The 20584-nt window shown below is 41.6% G+C and overlaps 1 protein-coding gene across 2 annotated transcripts in view; it reads left to right on the forward strand.

Moving 5' to 3' along the window:
* The window catches only part of itfg1 (integrin alpha FG-GAP repeat containing 1), a 49387-nt gene that overhangs the window by 1260 nt on the left and 27543 nt on the right, over positions 1-20584 (forward strand). For both annotated transcript variants that reach the window (XM_085907888.1, XM_085907887.1), the window contains exons 6-10: positions 196-290; positions 6796-6845; positions 9426-9507; positions 12595-12689; positions 19747-19898. In XM_085907888.1, the coding sequence (XP_085764014.1) occupies positions 196-290; positions 6796-6845; positions 9426-9507; positions 12595-12689; positions 19747-19898 (474 nt within the window). The remainder of the gene's footprint in view (positions 1-195; positions 291-6795; positions 6846-9425; positions 9508-12594; positions 12690-19746; positions 19899-20584) is intronic.

Genomic DNA, 20584 nt, shown 5'->3' on the forward strand with positions numbered 1-20584 from the left:
GGTATTTCAATTAATAGTGAGTGGAATTTTGGAAGGAAAATATATTTTTGTCCACTGTCTAGAACTCACTTAAATTGTCAGAAAATTACTGAGCCAATCGAAGTCTGATGGTCATTTTGTGGAAGGGTTTTGTGACACATTTTTTTCCCCCAAAATGTTGGTGAGCTTCTAATTTCGTCTTCCCGCCTTTTTTAGGGATCCAGTGTGTCAAAACGCTTTGAGTTCACCCGTCAACATGCGCATCCCTCACGCTAACGCCTTCATCGACCTCAACAAGGACTTAACCGCCGGTAAGATTTCAGACATTAGTGACATCGGCAGTTGTGTAAAGTGTCATTCGAAAGGCGGGATTACTGTTCACCCTCGTTGGGAAAACAGCAGATTTTGCTGCTTAAGCCGCGTCACTGCCAGATTTACCACACGTGTGTTTTTGTGTTTGTGTCGGGCTGAACTTTCAGTGAACTACAGAAATGTGTTAGTAAGTCAGTCTTGCTTTCTGTTTACCGCAACACGTTTAAATCAACCCATGATATTTTGTGAATAGACTAAAATTTTATTGTAGCTATCTTTTTGCGATACGTTTAAAAGTATTTTTGAATTAAATAATGTTTTAGCTGATCAACCGTTGGAGTTCCACTCAAACATAACAATTAGTAATAACCATTAAATGACTTTTTTCGTGAGTTCTACTTTAAATGTATAGAATACATGGACTATTAAACTCAATGTATTGAGCCATATGTTGCTCAAAAAAATATTTGTGAAGAAAGGAAAAAGCGCATCAAGACGAGAAAATCATTTATTTTCTTGCATATCGCAGCATGAAAATTGGATCTGACACAAGCGCTGACTCACTGCAATCGTACTCCAGAACCATGAATCAGCATCTGGGCTCCTCTGTTCAGGGGGAAAAAAAAAAAAAACAATAGCCTCGGGCTAATTGCTATGGTGCCGTCTCATTTGAATGTCTGCTTATTTAGATGATTGCGGCTGAGTCAAAATATTCTCCATGCGGCCAAAAAAAAAAAAAGGGACGCTCGTTTGACTGATTCATCACAATATGGCTGTCCAAAAAAACAACAGAATATTTGTAAAACTTTTGGATTGTTTACTCAGCTTTTATCTGAAACTTTATGGAAAATACATCTATAAAAAAAAGAAATAATAATCTTAGTGTCGTACGAAAATATAAATGACTCAAGACTCACAGTAGGAATCAAACACTCGTGTTCTAGTTCACTAAGAAAGAACAAAATTAGCCATTTTCTCCACCACTGAATGGAGAAATCACATTTCTTTGGTTCTTCTACTCTCGGCCAGCTGAGTGCGGCGCTGTCACTCATACTTAGCGAGGTTTTTTTAAACACTCTGGAAACTAATCCCCATGTTTTAGGTAATCACGGAGGATTTAGCGGTGTCATATGCACCGCGGGTATCGTTTTGCGCCCCACGCTTTTTAGTCCCAGAGCAGTGGCAGTTTAACCTGTGCACATTTTAATTCATTTCTAATCTGTTTTAGGAATTAATCAAAGTTGATAAAGGTCTGCTCTTTTTTTTTTTTTTTTTTGCGCTGGCTCCGAGCCTTCCGGCAAAGGTTTGTGGTTAATTTTTAATGCGCTTTGGCTCAGATTGTGTTTCTGCATCAATTAGTTTGTTTTATTAAGTGCCACATCCCAGAAGAACAAGTCTGATGAAGTAAAACTTGAGTGCAGCTCTTGTTTGTTTATGTGCCGTTTTGTATTCAGCTCAGTTTGAATGAAAACTGGTGAACCTGCCAAGCCCAGGTGGCGGCAACTACAAAAGATGAAGGTGGTTATGTTTTTATTCACATCTAAAACTTTACTGTCTCTAGTAGGTCTCCGGTGCCATGAAAGCGGCAAATACAGTTGCTGTCCGTAGCCAGTTCGGGATTTTTTTTAATTTACGTACCCAACCAATACAATTGATGACGTGGTGAAGCCTTTTGAAAAGCAGTTGGAAAGTAGTGTGGGGGGCGATTTCCAAATCTCTAAAATGAATTACATTAGCTCTCCCAAGCTGTGTCAGACATTTTGGGGTAGGCGGAAATAGATTTTGTATTTGTCATTGCATTAATAAGGACCGCATGGTCAGCCAGGGCGAAATCGTGAGACAAGCGGATACATTTAAAAAAAAAAAAAAAGTTTCTCCTCTGCCCCCGCTGACCTCAAAGTAACTCGACTTTGTGGGCCATGGCCAAGTTTTTGAAAATCTTGTTTCACAGTCTGCTGCCTCCCTTAGCAGAAGGACAGGGCCACATATCATTGGGCCAAGCCTGTGCAAGTTCACACCTCCTGGGGAGGACACCGTGCGTGCCATTGCAACTTATCAGCAAGTCTGCCCACTCATGTAAAGAGGCATTAATATATTAAATCGCTCCCAAGAGTCTGTGGATTTTTTTTTTTTTTAACCCCAAAATGAGCTTTTACACCTACAGTCTTATAAGGTGCACCTTTAGTTTACTTGCTCTGGTTGACTCTGAAAAAGAAGCACAGCGTAAAAGTGTGACTGCATATAATAATTAATATTATAATATATAATTACGATTAATAAATATAACAAATAATTGTGCTATACAAAAATACAAACATTAGCACACGTATGAGACGACAATATTTCTTTATCATCGTAAAAAGCGAACTGTGCCAAACTGACCTATAGCTTGGTGGAAAAGATGCAAACTCAGCAAAAAAGAACCCAAACAGATTCAATGTCTTCGACTTATAGACTGTCCAGTGTGTGAATCATTTTTGCAAGTCTCATTCCACTCCCCGCCACGCGACACCCCTTGCGACGCCTCTTCCAGGCAAAGTTTCATCTCAGTCGCGGACCCTGTGACATTTCCTCTAGAATGCCAGAGGCCGACCCCCACCACGCTTTAGCCCGGCGGGCAGGGGGTCAGCTTAAAGACCCAGACAGATGAGCAGAGGGGACGTGACGGCTCGCATTGTGCAAATATGCGCTAGCTGGGCTCTTTCGGTCGACTCGTGCGCTCTCATTACTGTCAACCTCTCTCAGACGCACAAAGGCAACGCGCCGAGGTGACATTTGTCCCTCGTAATGGAGAAAGAAAATCAGGCAACCGGCATTCTTGAGTTTGACAACCGCGAGGGGCTGCAGTGTTTCCCACTGTGTTGACGTCATGGACAAATAGACTAAACACTCAAGATATTTGAATCTGTAAAAAAAAAAAATTGAATCTGAATTGAAAGCACTTTTGTTTTTCCTCCTTTGTACTCTTATATTTTTCTCATTGCATCCCAAAGCAACATGAAGTCCCAGCATGACAGCAAAATCTGATTTCGACATAAGCAAATCTCCAACTCACGGGCATTACAGCTCCAGAAAGTATTATCCCCCCACCCCCAACCCACTTCCCTGTACACATCCATTCTCCGACTCGGGACTTCAAAGCCCCTTTTTTCTTTTCGCATAAACCTGGACTCTTACAACGGGTAATAGCTCGGAGCTGTATTGACGAAGAGCGAGGTGACAGCGTGGGGGAAACATCAGGCACGAATGCAGCAGTCGCAGTGCCGACTGTCAGCTCCGGTCTGCACCGTTGCTTTTGTTTTTCTCCGTTACCGCTACAAGACCTTTTTTTTGCAGGTAGTATCTAACGCTCCCCATATTATCTCTCCATATATTTTATATTTCCTATCACGATTTGCTTTAAAAGGCCGTAGAAACGATCGTCCGACCACAAAATCCAAACCGTAATCCCGCAGCGCCATAAATCAAGCTATTAAAGTCGTCTCAACACGTCGCCCAATTAAAACGCGTCGTCCCCACGTCGGCGCAAACCTCCACATGAGAACCGAGTGGACTTGTACATGCGAAACGGTGCTGAACCCTAACTGAAATCCTCCCGCCTCCTCAGCAGCTCGCCAACACTTGTGATAAGCTGCTAATTGGAAGCTTTGAAAGCACAAGCTTGGCAGAATAAAGTGACTGCCTACTTTAGTGCCATAGCGTGTGTGTGTCTGCGTGTGTGTCTGCGTGTGTGTCTGCGTGTGTGTGTGTGTGTGTGTGTGTGTGTGTGTGTGTGTGTGTGTGTGTGTGTGTGTGTGTGTGTGTGTGTGTGTGTGTGTGTGTGTGTGTGTGTGTGTGTGTGTGTGTGTGTTTGTGTGTGTGTGTGTGTGTGTGGGGATACGGCCGAGCCGTGTGAACAGAATAATTATCCACATTTCTCGACAATGTGCGTGTGTGTTTTACCTCCCACGCTGTTGTGTCTTTCTGGCACTTGTGTTTGTGACATTATACATGTTGGCGAGAGTCACGGATGTTCGAATGTTACACACACACACACATACACGGGAAAAAATGAGCATATTGACGATAATTCTACGCCATTAAATGAATTCATTGTCATTTGCTAGGCAGTTTACAAAAAGGAGGCAGAGATGGAGATTAATTTATATTTTAGTCTGTCTGCAGAATGTTTTCGGTCTCCCCCCTGCACAATCCAAAAAGATTTAATACAAGTACCTGAACAGAACTTTTATTTTTCTGACTCTCAGTAGACTGCAAACTTTGGCCAAGGGCAAATAATCCAAATTCAGGCAAGAACCATCATCGTTAGATCTGAAAAAAAAAAATCGCTTGTTACCTCAGCAACTGTGATGTCATCAGTCAAACTTTTGTTGTTTTGTTTGAGTCGTGTGGAACGACACCGCCTCGCATTCCGGACTTGGTTTACTTTGCATATTTTTCACTTAACATTCTTACCCAGTGGTTTCGCCCGACACTTGCGTGACTCATCCCCTGCTAAGTCATTCCACGACTTGCCTCAATGCTAATAGACTGCCCTGACCTCCAGCAACGTGCGTGTATATTTAACTAACAACCACCAAGGTGATACCCGGTCGAAGAACCGAGGTCTAGTTTCTCCACCGAGGTTGTCCACATATCTATTAAGCTAGCCCCGTTCAGCTCGCCTGCACGTGCAAAAAATGGAATATAGAGACATAATGCCGCCTGAGTCAAACAGTCAAAGGCTGCCCCTCAAATTGCTTCCAATCCCCTCAACAAATCTGAGAGACTATGAATAACTCAAGGAGCATTCATCTGCTACGATTCCCCCCGCCGAGATGTCAAAACCAGAATTACCTCCCCACGTGCCCATCTTTTCAGCTCTGGTCATATTTGGAACACGCCGGACTTGTTTTTTTTCCCCCGATGGACTCGATCCAGATGAATGACAGGCCGCTATCACCTGGATGCAGAATGGATTTTGGCAAAACGACTTTGCTGCTTAATGTGTTGTATGCTTTTGTGGCGAGTTGAGTCTGGATTGTCTGGTATAGACTATCGCCTGGGAGCAAAGCGATGGATGGGCTGAGAGAATCGATGTCCGGCGTCGATGTTTCCTTTCTGGTGTTTTCCTCTGCACAGCATCTGGGGTTTTTTTTTTTCATGGCTTGCAGTATTTTCTTAGGCAGGAATAACACCAGTGACGATAGACTTTTACTGACAAGTCTCACCTAGACAAAAGAGAGCCAAAAAAATGAAACAATTATCGATGGCCTCGTTTTGTAATTAAGACGCTTCCTCGGCTTTATTGTGACTTGTTTTGCTAGGCTTTTTTTTTTTTTCTAAAGGGGGAACGGCGGCCATGTCGCATCTACTATCTCTTCCCGCGTGACTGACTCCTTTTTGTGCGTCCTTTGGCTCCAGCCTTTCGCACCACGCGTGCCTTTAATTACTTTGCGACACGACATACCACTTAGCACTCAGAATCCCCCTTCGCTGGTGTTACGCAAGATGCGCCGCTTTCCCCCCCCACACAAATACATTTTCAAACTCCGCTACATATGTGAGTGCAAAAGTGTCCAAATGATTGATATTTGAGCAAAAGAAGTAGAGGCAAGAGTTTTCCAGGAGATAAAACTTGGCCAGATGACACCCCGCAGCGAGAATGTGGGATGTTTACCGAATGATCAGCACACTCCACCGAAGCTAATCAGCCAATCACGACTGGATTCTGCCTAAGAGGCCTGATTGGCTGATTAAGGCCAAACTCATCAACGTGCCACCCGCTGCCGGCTCAATCGCTTTGTATCCTTTTATCTCAAAGAGTTTTTTTTTTTTTTGTCTTTCATCAGCTTGTCAGGAGCTCATACAGTATTTGTGTTTAACATTGCCAAAAACACTCTGCCCACTTCTATATACATTGCAAAATCTCTGGAGAGAAGATTCCTTTGCCTCACATGAGGTTGTGAGACAGCTGCAAATGGAGCGCGTACGCAGAAATATCAGATTTATTCAATATGTCACCACCGTATCAAAGCTTTTAATTGGGCCAAAGCTAAATAAGGAAGGAATGATTGGATTAGTATGCTTATGGAATTTGGGGGGGGGGTGCACACGTTGACAGTAAACGAAACAACAAAAATAGCAAATTAGGATTAAGGAGAAGTAATTATCGGAGAAAAAAAAGTTCTGATTTCGTACTTCCAAACTGGCATATACGAACCTGTATAAATTGTATCGTTCCTTAATGTTTTTTCTTCTGATAACAGATATAACAACAAAATACAAATTTCCAGAATATAATGATTTGTTGGCGAGTCCACATTTCAGTTTGTCTTTGGCCATCATGTCCTACAGACAAATAGATTTCTATCAGCACAAATTTTAAAAGCCACCATTGGTGATTGTTCGGCGGTGCGTCCTTGCCCTTGGCATGTGTAACGTTCATATTTCATATACGACTTCAGTTTGACTTGATTTATTTTGATTTCGCCCGACCTAACCAGTCGCCTTTCCACCTTTCAGATTTGTTCCTGACCACAGAAGGGCCCAAGTTTGAGACCTGGATCAGCAAGGTACTTCTTTTTTTTTTTTCAAGCTCACCTCTATTGCCATAGATAAAAATGTTAAGATAAATAAATACATACATTAAAAGGTAAATAAATAAAAAAGAGATAAATGGGTAAATAAATAAAGGATAAATGAAATTAAATAAATAAATAATGAACATTTTAACAACAGGTGTATTTGTGAATACTGAACCAAAAGTATGGTGAGAATTACTCGCCGTGTTGAAGAATAGCTTTTGTTCTGTCAAACATTAGGATGATGCATTTCTTCTTCCCATTTTCCTTCTCTTTGCCGTCAACCGTGCCGAAATGGGACCTGGTGACTATTATTCTTTGCCCATTTACCGGATTCAGCATTGATGGTTGTTTTTAGAGGACTAACAACACTTCGCACTCCCCCCCCCTCCTTCCACCGCTCTCCTCCGCAACCTGAAGGTGTTAACTTGCTGATCAGAGACGATGAGTCATGAAGCACCCGCACCTCTGTTCATTTGTGATCTGTGAAGCTTCAGTGGGCTGTTGGATTGTCGGCTGCTGCTGCTGCTGCTACTGCTGCAGCAGGACTAGTTAATATTCCGCCGGTGCAGAGCCAGCGGAGACTGTGTGGCTGTTGTGTGTGTGTGTGTGTGTGTGTGTGTGTGTGTGTGTGTGTGTGTGTGTGTGTGTGTGTGTGTGTGTGTGTGTGTGTGTGTGTGTGTGTGTGTGTGTGTGTGTGTGTGTGTGTGTGTGTGTGTGTGTGTGTGTGTGCGTGTGTGTGCGTGCGGACGTGGGCCCTGCTTGAAATTCAGCAGGTTGAGGCACAAGGCGAGCAGCAGTGTATCTTATCGCAACGAGAGGGAAAGAGGCCCGCTCTGAGGAAACAGAACGAGGGTTGGCCGGGCTGCGAAATAGCGACAAGCCAGGAATTAAAAAAGAAAGGAAAAATGAGCAAATAAACGAGGGGAGCGTTTAGAATTTCAACCAGCCCCCCCACCCTCTTTATGCTCACCATGGATGTTCTCGTTTGGCACGTCGAGGATGTCTCCATTGAGCTCGTTTGCTGGAAATGATGTCCCACAAGATAATGACAAAAGAGGGAGACTATTAATGCTTTTTTTGATAATATTAATTAATTAATTAGAGGGCACAGCTTGCCTGAACTTGTCTCGATGGTTAAGTTTCAATCTTTTTTAGCGCTGTCATCAATTTTGTCCAGTCGTGTTTTCTGAGTTTGTTTTTAAATAATTCTGTTGAATTCTTACTTGCATAATAAACTGGACCTATTTAGTGCCAAACCAGCTCAGTGTGATAGGGGTACAAATTAAAACAAAAACAAACTGTTAAAAAAATGCCACCATGTTCATTTTGGCTTTCGGTCACAGTCATATTTTTCAGGACAGAAAATTCATATTCAAATACTACAATTCCACTTTTTCGACATTGTCTTTTATTATCTTGATGTTTTAATCACATTCATTCCGATGGGGAAACAAAAAGTTCATTTCAGTACGAGCTTGGTCACAAAATGAAATAGACTCGTATTATTTTGCTCATCCTGCATTCTGCCCCCCCCCCCTCGTGTTTTAATGCGGGTATCTAAAAGCCAGGCGCTGAGAAGAACGAGGCAGAGGTCAACAAGCTGTAGTGAGGAGCGGCGTTTGTTAAAGGTCAACTTCCACGTCGACGACTATAACGCGAGGGAACCCGACTTTGCCAAATGACAAAGCCGCACGCTTATTGAGCTGCTTTCAGTGCGCAAAAAGGCGAGCGGCTTCGTAGCACAGCCGCTGAATGTTAATCACTTTGGCGGCTCCATTTTGTTGTCAGCCGTGACACGTTGCTCCGTGTTTCTCCATCATGAGTTGGGAGTCATGTGAACAGAAGGGGGAGAAGTAGGAAGATGTCTTATCCTTCCATCTTTGCACGTCAAATCCACTGACACGCACGCACAGGCATGCAGTGTTTCAATCATGACATTGACCAATCAGCAGCCAGCGCCAGTCAATCATACTGGCTAAGATCTTCAATTAGTTAGCACCCTTCTGTGTGTGTGCTGTCTCGTTACACTTGCGTGACATGTAAGAATGTTTCAAATAGAATCTGTGACCGTGAAAAAAAATGATCGCCTTAAAATTAAGAATGGAATATTCAAGTCTTTTTCACTTGCGTGCATTTGGGAAATGAGTTGAAAAGACGAGGATATGGGTTGCGTCCATGACAAATTTAGCTTTTGTTTTTTGTTTTTTTAATTCTCGATACTGCTTATTTATTTTTCTGTTGTGAGCTCCTGGTGGCATGGGGATGAGGCCTACCACGTATGTGTCTTGCTCCATGAATTTGCATAGGCGCCTGTATTTTCAAGCTGGTCTTCATTTTACATTTTTTAATTTTTTAATAAATTATATAATAAATTAAATCAATTATTTTTTTTAAATTGTATTATTATTATTATTATTGTTACAATTATTATTGTGATTATCATGTCTTTAATTTAATTTAATTAGTTGTGGTTTGTGTCCATAATTTTGTATTTCATTGAACATCATGACATAAGAAAGTAATTTCTCTATATATAATTTTTAATTTTTCTCTCTCATGTGTTGTCAGGATGGCAACTTCAGCCGGGCAACTGTTCTACCCGAAACTCCACCCTTCCCCACCGTGGGACAGTCATCCTTTGCTGATTTCGGTGAGTGCAAGACACACAGAATTCGTATCATTCAAGTTGTTTGATATATTTGATTCCAGGTAACGGTAAATAGAGAGCGAGCCATCTTGGCAGGAACTCTGTTACTCATTAGTATCGTTATACTGCCTTGATTGTTGTGTAACTCAATTGGGCAGCTCTTATTGACTGACCAATTGGAGAGAAATTTGTCAAAGTAACAAGCCTAAAAACCTAAAAGAAGGGGATCTTGTGCAGGACCGGATTTAACTCCACAGAGTCCCGCTTGGTGTGCGAGAGGCTCCCAGGCTAAGTCCCTTAAGCCTCCTCTGCATTTGAAGCGGGCTCATCCTGTAACTTTCTACCGCCTTCGCCATTGCCAGACGAGGCTAATCTACACAACACACCAAAAGCACACACATTTTTGTGAAAGTCTTGAACAATCTTGGCCGGTGTGAGTCATTGTTTGTCTCGGTTTTACATTTTATTCCCCGCGAATCTCCGCCGGCTCTCTTTAATCCCCGCGCTGCCATAAAAGTGGCCCGTGGGGTCCTCTTGACTGGGTTAACCTCGGACATTCACTGTCGCGCTTTGTTGTTTCTAAACAATCGGCCGCTCTGTGAGAGTGCAGCACTTAGGAATCACCAGGATAATACACACAAAACAAAGATGAACTTTAGTCTCTAACATGAATTGAAAATTTGGCTAGATGACCACATTGACTGTTAGCGGTGTAGGTACTTTCTCATTTGTGTCGCACTTTTTTTTTTTTTTTTTTTTTTAAACCTGAAAACCCATTTGAAGATTTTGCTTTTTCGTGACTTAAGAACAGAAAAGAACAAAAAAAGAAGTGTGGCTAAACATTCCTGTTTAGCTAGCTAGCCGAATTCCGTTGCTAGCTAGCTGCCATGGCAAACCTAGCATATAGCATCAAGCAGTCAAGTTTTAAACGTTGTCTATATTTATAAAAATTCTCAGTTTAGTCAGGGTCTGTAGCATCGTGGCGTTTTATATTGTTTTATATTTTTATTCTACACATTACTCCTTGCGTTCCCAGTTGATTTGTTGCATCACACACAATTGATTTGTTGCATCACACACAGAAGCTTTCTTCACTTGTGGAAGTGGCACTTTAGCAACGCTGCTCTTGTTAGCTGAGAATGGAGGCCTGAGAGGGTCACTCCTCTTGTAATCTGTGAGGAGCATGAGAGAAAGAGAGAGACCTGCCTCCCTTGATGAAACGTCCTGTTATCAGTGATTCCGCTTCACCCTCTGTTATTCTCTTCAATGCCATCCCTTCTTCTCACGACTATCTCAACTGGCATTGGACCTAGTCACAGCGTGTGTATGAGAACTCTGGTACGTGGTCTGAATTCCTAAAGCGGGCTTTTCACATGGGGGTAGAATGAAGGCGAGGTTAGAAGGAAGAAGCAGGCCGCTACGTGACCTCAGACTTCAGATACGGAGAGTTTTCATACAGCGAGATACAAATGTGATGTAAAAATCAAACGCCGTATGTGCGTGTGTGTGTGTTCAGGTAAGCCGGTTTGTGAACAGACCACCCCCCCACTCATCTTATTATATTGTGTTACATGCCAACCTCCCCACCTCTCATCCCCCTCCGCGAATCTCTTCCTCCCTCATTTTGCCTCTCGTCAATCTTTCATCGCCCGACGAGACCCGACTACACTGCGGCGCGTCTTGATGTGGGAATATTTTCCGACTCCTTTGCAAAAATATTGCACATCTATCAAATTTTGAGGAAATGGCTTGGGCATAGCCTTCTTCAGATCAGGTTTTTGATAGGATTCAGGTCTGTACTGGAAAGTCTCATGCAATCAAAATTTATTTTCCTACTGTTTAATGCGCAATATTAGTCAAAATGAGTCAGCGACGCAATTTCTCTATGACATCTATTCGGTTTGTCAAATTCATCTTGACCTTCATCCTACCAGCAACAGTCTGAAAGTTTTTTTTTTTGCTTGCACTGACTTTCCACCTTTTCTCAGAACACATTTTCTCACTTTTGCTTGAAAGATGAATGTTTTCTTTTTTCAAAATGTAGCCTTCCCAATATGAAAAAGACTAAGGGGGTCATTGTCATATATAATTAAGTTTTCAACTTCAGAAGTTGAAATCAAAGCGAATTTAAACCAACTTAACAACCCTAAAACGATTCAGGCTGGTTGGTACTCACTTGTATCCCCGTACGCTTTCGTCAAACATGGAGTATACCCGCCAATCTTTTCGTCAGCCGACCGGCCGCCAAATGAAAAGCACTCCAGAGGAAGAGGCAGGTGGTGAACAAAGAGCGGCAAAGACGGACAGCGACGCACACGGGAGGAGGCGCCTCGAAGGGAGGAAGGCAGAAAAGGAGTGAAAGTGACAGACGAGAGTGAAGAAGCGCCATAGCGGGAATGAAAGCGATAGTGATAAAAGAGAGATGAAAGAAGGGATTCAAGGAGGAAAGGGCAGGTGGGACTGCCTTAGTTTTGCCGAGGGGGGTCTGGAAAAACTGGTGGAGACAGGATGGCCTCTGAAAGACTGAATTTTCTCTCATTGTGTAGTCATGTGAACAAATGTTCCTATTTTAAAGTGTTGGTGTCAAACTCAAGCCCCAGGGGCCAGATACGGCCCGCTGCATCATTTTATGTGGCCCGCGAAGACAAACTGTGCATTAACTTCATGTGTTGATACTAAAATTGCAAATTGTCTTCACTTTTAAAAATGGAGGTATTGCTAGCATTTTTTATTACATTGCATCTTTTTAAAATATTTGAACAGTTTATACTTGTGTCAGATTTCTAAGCTAGTTATCAGTTTGTTGTGTAGTCCATACTGTATATAAATATATGGAATAAATATAAATATACGGAAACTATGAGTACAATGCGGCCTGCGACAAAAATGAGTTTGACATCCCTGGTATAACGTATGAACGTTTTGACTGTTGAAAAAATTCCAGCATGATGTGATGAGTGGTGAGCCTTTCTGTCTCACACCTTTTTTCCTCCTCTAATGTTAACTTAAAATTTTCCACACCACTTTTTACACTCTTGCCAGTTTGCTTCCTTTTTCTACTTGATAACGCTGTCTTTGTGAATTTGTCAGATGGTGACGGCTACCAGGATCACCTCCTGCCCGTGTGCTTAGACGGAGCCTGCCAAAGCAGCGCCATCTACCTGGCAAAGTCTGGTTCCAAAGAGGTACGCACGCACACGCATCAACTGAAACGACCTTACTGTATTTGACAAATCACTCCGCTCTCAATTTTCTATTTTTGTTACTTCCACTGCAGTTTATTACCATTATTTATGAATTAAATGCTTAGTTCTTCATCATCATCATCATCAGTGGTTTTTTTCATTCTTTATTATTTTGAGAAACCACATCAGAAAACTGGATCAGTAACTTATCTTCTTTTTTAAAAGCAAATGACGCAGACAAGTGTAACTACACAACTGCAAAAAGTAAATCATACAACAGATCCCAGTAAATCAATAAAAAACTTAAGCAAACTATCAGCAATAAAATTAAAATATTTAATTATCCATGTTATTTTAGGTTTATTTATATATTAATTTAAGCCAGTTCAGCAACAGTAATTCTACCAATGCATTTTTGCCTTCACTGCAGGCAACGTGGTTTTTTTCTTGGATATTTTTCGAACACTGCAAGTCGGTTATGTAAGAAAATGATTTACAGCAGACGCGGGTGTCATTTGTCACAAAGAATAAACGTAGCTGAGAATTCAGGCGAGGAGAAATGAAAAACATTTCCTTTTTTTTTGCGGGGGAAAGGGGACTTTTTAATCGAGACTTTCCCAAGAAAAAAATAACATCCCTGGTGAGCACTTTGAAAACGTTCCCGTGCATGCTTAAGAGCTGCAGAATGAGGCCGCTGATCATGTTCGGGAATCAGGACTGTCATCTCGGCAGGTGGAAACATTGCCCTTTGCTTACTGTGTTACTTCTTTTGCATGTAAATTCACACTGCCGTCCACTCTCACACTTTTGCATTTGTATTTTTCATGACTCCCCTTTGCACCAAAGGAGCAGAACACAACCACACTAAAATCAGATCAAAATCATGTGCAGGACCTCAAATTAAAGTTTTTTTTTTTTTTTTTTTTAAACAAGATAGTTGATTTGATTAGTCAGGTTAGGGTAAAATTTTGTTAACAGGGCAAACTTTAGAAGTGCCACTGGATTTACACTCACGAATGGTTTTGAAGCACTGATGTTTAAATAATACGCACACACACAGTAGCTCCCACATATGGTCTTTTCAGTTTGCATCCTACCAGTTGGCAGGACGCCTGACTCCCTTTTCATTCCATCTTCTTCCACCAGAGAACCAGTTTCCACTTGCTTATTCTCCCCACCCCTTCCCAATCCAAAATAGAAATGTTATCGGCTTATCCGCCATGTCCGCCCACACACACACACACACACACACACACACACACACACACACACACACACACACACACACACACACACGTGCACAGTCAAGTATTCCTTGTAGATGCATTTCTCTCGTCTTGTCACACTTCAGTGTCAGCTACAAGAAACAACTGCTAAGGAAAAATTGGTGGAGGCCAAGGTTAGCATAACACAAAGGTTAGCGAGTGAGAAGAGGAGGAGGTGTTATCAACGGTGATGAAAAGAAGAGTACACATGTTGACAAATTGAGGGAAGATGCAAAGAAACATCCACAGAGGAAAACAAATTCATTCATAGTCGTTGGTCGGAACAAATGAAAAGGCTACGAACTGTCCAGGCTAATAGTTGGCCTTAATTTCTATTTCTTTTCAGTTCATGGCACTTATTTTGAGAGTTTTGAAGCCTGCAAAATGTTCTTTAAAAAGTGTGACATACACAGCGCCCATGAAAAGAGGTGAACAAGACATAGGACGGGAGCTAACTGAAAGCACATGAAGGCGTTTTGCGAGGCTGTTGGTTACTAGATGGAGAGGGGATTGAATTATTTCCGCTTCCTTCATTACCACTTGAAATGCAACATGTCATCAGAGAGCAGCGGGAGGAAGATGAGAGCATGAAGAAAAAATGAAAAACAACACTTGAGATCCCCTTCGTGTTGGCAAGGAAGCCCCACAGAGTCCAAACCAGTTCGTGTTGTATTTACATGCACGCCGGGTTCTCGTTCAGTCCCAAAAGACCAATTGGTATCCACCCAATGTGTCTTTTTAACATTCAGTTCACTTGGCTCGAATAACTGGTTCGTGTTGTATTTACATGCACGCCGGTCTCTCGTTCAGTTCCAAAAGACCAATCGGTATCCACCCAATGTGTCTTTTTAACATCCAGTTCACTTGGCTCGAATAAAATAACAACGGGAAAGCTTCTACACATTTCTGGCCTTTTAATATTTATTCCGACACAACCTTGCACGGTCATAAGGAGATCTAATTGTGACCCGGGGACTGTCAGTTAGCAAGTCGCCCCCAATGGACTTCGACAGGTCTCACATCCGCAGTTCACACGACAGCACCCGATTAGCTTCCGCTCTCCGAATACAAAAGAACCACCAGACCCGGACGAGTTGAAAACTCATCACCTTAGCGTAAAAGCTCCACTCGTTGCGTATCCATCACCGGCAGCATGAATCACACCTCTGCTCAAACCAGAGCCAGCTGGCCAGACGGCCCAAAGGCCACGCCCAGTCTCCCCCGCTTAGCTGGTCGGTGGTCTTGGAGATGAGATGCTGACATATGGTCTCACTCCATCTCTGACTCCTGCTATGACCTCATTAACACCCACAAATCAAATCACGGCCACCCGTCAACCTTGTGCGACGTGACCTTTAAACTCCTCAATATGCAATGGTAAATTTCAGAAGACATCCCTTTTCTTTAGCAGCTGTCTGAATTAATCGTAGTAATTGTAATTAATTGAGCTCAATGATAATGAAAATGTAGCAGACTAATAAAACTATGAGGTCTAATCATTCAGTAAGCGACAATTTCAGATTTCTTTTTTATAGTTGATTCATGTCAAAGTAATTAAGTCACTGTAGATTACGGAAGAAGATGGATGGATAGATTACTCAGTGACATCATTGATATATATATATTTTTAAATTGTTAACTCACTTTTTGTAAATCAGCAGTGTACCTTCAAAGTACGTTGCTGTTTGAAAACATAACAAAAAGCGGAACCAGAGTGTTTGATTAAACGGGAATATATCTTATAACATCTGCAATGAACGTTTCACAGATGGCACAAAACTTCTTCTATGCTGGAAAGTGAAATGCACCAGAAATAACAGAAACATAAAAGGTTCTTATTGCATAACCCAGTTCCTAAATACTCTACAGTACAGTATCGCACCTCTGGTACCAACTTTGGGACACGTCTGTCATCACAAGCAAATGTAAAAAGTTTACAAAAAATTTAAAACAGTTGAACAAATGTTAGAAAAAATACATATATATATACATTTTAGTTCGATGAATATACCGAAAAAGAGAGAGGTCACAGAAAACACTTCTGAAGCGATGAGAGATCAATGACATACTCAAAGTCAAGCATCGGCTCTTGGGCTTGCCTTGAACGTTACCCGCAATTTGCATTTCAACCACTTACCACTGCATTTGCATTTCTCTTCCTGCATTTGGGGGATTGGCTCCCCCCTTTCTTTTTTTTCTCGATTCATCCCATTTGAAATAATTCTCACTATATTTTAATAAGGGAATTGAGGACATCCGAGTATCCTTATCATGACTATGAAAATACTCAACTTGGCATTATGCGGGAGAGTTAAGAGTCGGGAGACTCAATTTTACGACTTAGGACTTGTTATGCTTAAATTTGTCAAATATTAAATTTAGGCTTCAACTCAGTCTTGCCTGCTTTGATTGGATATTGTTTACAGGACAGTGATTCAATTGTTCTGTTTTGGAAAGACTTGTTTTGTGTTGCGCAATCAAACTCCAAATAATTACCGTGCCCAGCGCATCTAAAGTGAAAATTTTATTTCAAGGATTTTTTTTTTAAAAGCATTTATTCTCACAAGTGGTTTTTCCCTTGTCTTCAATCTTCGCCATTTCCCAATATATTGCGTTTTAACGTCAGCCTTGAAATGCAACGTCTGAATAGGAAGCCGTCTCTTAACATGGTCTAAATTGTCACTTAGAACAAAATGCTGTGCTATCAACAAAGCCTTTTTCTCATTGAGTCGCCCATCTCCGCCGTGCTCCTAATGCCAGAAACATTTCCCTCGTCGTTATGGCTGCGGCATCATAAAAAGCCATTACTCGGTCACACGGCGCCTTTTAAAAGTAATTCAATTGCCTTGTTTTCTGTCGATCGTACGCCGGCTCCCTGGCGTTAACCCTGAGACTCTGGTGCTCCTTTTAATTTCTTTGCCTAATGAAGCGACGGTAAGTCGACGGGAGTCTGTCTGCCTGTTTGTGGGTTTGCTTTGACATTTTCAGACTTTGGTGATTTTCATAACACAGTCTGTAGCCCAAACAAAATTGAAAAACAAGTGACAATCATGATCAGTCAAATATTTTACCCAGTTCGCCTCAACGTTTCTATATGAGATCTACAATTGCCAATTATTGTGCAGCCACATAAATGATGGCATGCAGACCCTAGTTTGAAAAACCGTAGCATTTAATTCACCAGTGCAAATACCAGCAACTGCCTTTATCGCCATTAACTTGGTCATTTGGATCTGAACACTCCCATGTTCATATTGTGACATTTGAGCTGGCCTCCAGCCACTTCTTTTTGCAGTTTTCATAGACCTGACTTCATCCGTAAGAACTCAACATAACTGCGATGTGAACACCAAGAAATAACCGCGTCACGGTCTGCTGTCAGTTTTGATTCATTTTCCATCCATTGCGTGTCGGGTGACACCACGCTAATTGGATAGCCGCACAATACAGATAAGCGATAAAGCTCACAAGAACTAAAGAGATCATTTTTTACTGTGCAATATTTTTCCAACTCAGTTCATGCCATTTTTGTCCGCCTTTTGTGTTCAAGCAATACAATACAGAATGATCATACCCGCAATCTCGCTATTATCCAGGGAGCTATGAATCGGCGACAATAATGTAATTGCTTCAAGCAGTAGCATAGTGATTCATATCACCGACTACCTCACAGGTTTATTCTAATATTAGCCAGCTACCCCAAAAGTCTTTGAAGAAAAAGTTGAATCATTTTGCAGATCTACCAATCTGGCATCCCACAAGGCTCTCTTCTAGGCACCTGTTCTCTTTTCTGTGTTTTAAAATAATCCCAAACCTTTTTTTTTTGCATTCACATTCAATAACCTTAAAATGTGACTTTTAAAAAGGCTGGTAGATACCACTCCAAACTTTTTACAATGCCTCTAAACTTTTAACTTGTAGCCTCAAAGTCGACTTGATTCTTCCCCCATCTGGCTGTAAGTGTGCCCAGGTGGAATGCCTAATATTGTGCTCCCTGCCAGGCATTGTCCCCGTGAGCATTTCAAGCTCTCCAGAGCAGCAGTACTAAACACGGCTAAGCTTTTCGCAGCTGTCTTAAAACGATTTGCAAGCCATCAGTGGAAGATTGTTTAATGGGTGAGCCGGGGAATTTCATTTCAAAACTCTAAATTCAGTCTTCCCAGAAAAATGAGCCAGGCTTGGTTTTCTGACGCTTTCAAACTAATTCTAATAATAAAATAATGTCGTGGTTTTCTATTGTGCTTTTCTATGGAAGCCTATACTTTATACTTTAAGGGCTCACACCAAATGCATTATTCATACACTCACCCATTTACACTCTGGTGGTGGAAAACTACGTAAGTATCCACAGCCGCATCAACATAAATCTATCAAATAACCCCAGCCGAAATTGTAAACTCTCACATAAATCTCACCTTTACCCCTCATCCTACCCCTATTAGAGCGTTTGAGTCCTCGTACATTAATAGAAGCGGTTTGCCTCGATTGAGTTGATATCAAAGACACTTAAAGTCGCTCAAAGGTAAACTCAAAATGTGTTCATTAGGTCGACGCCTCATTTAATGAATCTGATCTTCTACCCTTTCATCTTTTGAGAGGGAATTGCCGATGACATCTTTATAGCTGATTTTATCAGCAGTTAAGCTAATCTGCGTTCCGCAGACATTCTGCTGCTAGTTAGCGTTATTAGCTGCACTTTAGGTGAGCGTCGCTGCGGTTGTTCCCGTCGCACCTGCTCTCTATTTAACATTCATGAATACTTTATACCCACTAGCATCTGGCTTTACTCCCTGCTAGGCCACACACACACACACACACACACACACACACACACACACACACACACACACACACATTTGGCAGGTTCTAAATTGATCTTTCACTGTCACTTTGAATCTCATTAAATCCGTGCTAAATGTAGATCAAGCTCAACGTTGAGTGTTTGATTTATTGCCAATCAGCGTATTCAATAATTGTGCCATTGTTCTGGACTCTCATAAAAGGTCAATTGAAAAATAATTTTCCGTTTTATAATAATAAGATGGAAATCAACTGTTTTCATCTGAGACAACAATTAGTCAAAGAAATTAATCGATTATTAAAATCGAGCCTGCACGAAACAATGTCGGGGATATAAGTGCGCTCTTGCAATGGCGTCATGGTGATAACAAGGGATAATAAGAGTCCCCTTTTCCCCTTACCAGCATGCGTCCTGGCTCTTTGCGTGCAATTCTATCCATCAGTCGCTAATTGTAACCCTCACCACGACAGAGGGAGAGCTCGTCACTCGTTGAACGTCATTAACGTGAAATCTTCTTCTACTGTGTGAAACGACCTCATGTACTTTTTTAATTTCCATCAGCCTAAAGCAGAGAGGTGACAGCTCCCCTTCTGCTCGGCGAAACGGAAATCATAGGAAGCGAGAGGTGGTAATGGTATCGCAGAGGTTGTTATAAAAGGACATTTATGCCGTTACTTTTACTGTTCCCACTAATGCCATCAGTCACAATGCAGAACTGGAGCAGCAAAAAGAGGCACCTGCCACCAGTTTGACCGACCATCGCAAAATTCCTTGGACTGAAGTTAAACAGGAAATTGATCATTTCAAAATTTTGGGAGTTTATATTTCTTAAGGAATTTACCCAAATAAGCCTCAACCAAGTCTCCTGATTATCAAACTTTTCTGCTTATGTGTGCGAGTGGGGCACGGCATCAAGATTTCTTATTATTCTTACGCATTGATTGATATGTTATTATCAGATTGCTTATTGTATTATTTGTGTCCTTTCCAGTGGGTCCCGGTGCTGTCCGATTTCCAACAGAGGGGGACTGTATGGAGTTTTGTGCCAGGAAAGCCCAACCAGCCTATGTCCTTGCACCTGGGGGACTACAACCTGGACGGCTTCCCTGACGCCCTGGTGGTCCTCCGCAACACCAGCGGCAGGTAGGACTATCGTGAAAATGCCCCTCCACATATCATAGCTTGATGTATTGTTCTTCATGAATCCATAATGCACCGTTTCTATTGAAAAATATGTCCCAGTAAATGGATTACATGGAGATTTGGCACACTTGGCGCTAATCTTGTCATCTATGATTCTGTGGCTGTAGCATGACCTCAGCCACAACATTCAGTGCCGGAACATTGAGTGTTGCCTAATATTTCTTACTGCAAAGACTTGTAGTGCAACTGAGATAGTAGATACATTTTTGTTTTATTTTTATATTTCCATCTTTTTCATAAAAAAATCACATTTTAATTTCAATATATATTTATATTTAGATTATAAATTCAATTATTTATCTTATAAAATTATATAATTATTTAGTATTGGGTTTTTTTTCAAATTATGTTTTCATTATTTTGTACTCCTCTAAACCAAATGAGTTTTACTTGATAGGGAAAATGTGTCAGTAGTGCAGCACCTTCATACATATATCACCTCAAAAATAACTGCATTCCGCCCACCATTCCAGCCCCACTTATACTCCATTCCTGATGCGTTTCATGGTCGTAAGTAGCGAGGTATCAACATTAATTCAGTCAGTCTGAGCACGGCCCTGCACCAGAGAAAGAAGGCAGCTAAGGTGAGCGTGATCTTCAGCATGCAGACGTAGACACTGATAAGA

Source organism: Syngnathus leptorhynchus, chromosome 3 (genome assembly GCF_054491065.1).
Source record: "Syngnathus leptorhynchus isolate UIUO chromosome 3, UIUO_Slep, whole genome shotgun sequence".
Lineage (NCBI taxonomy): Eukaryota > Metazoa > Chordata > Actinopteri > Syngnathiformes > Syngnathidae > Syngnathus > Syngnathus leptorhynchus.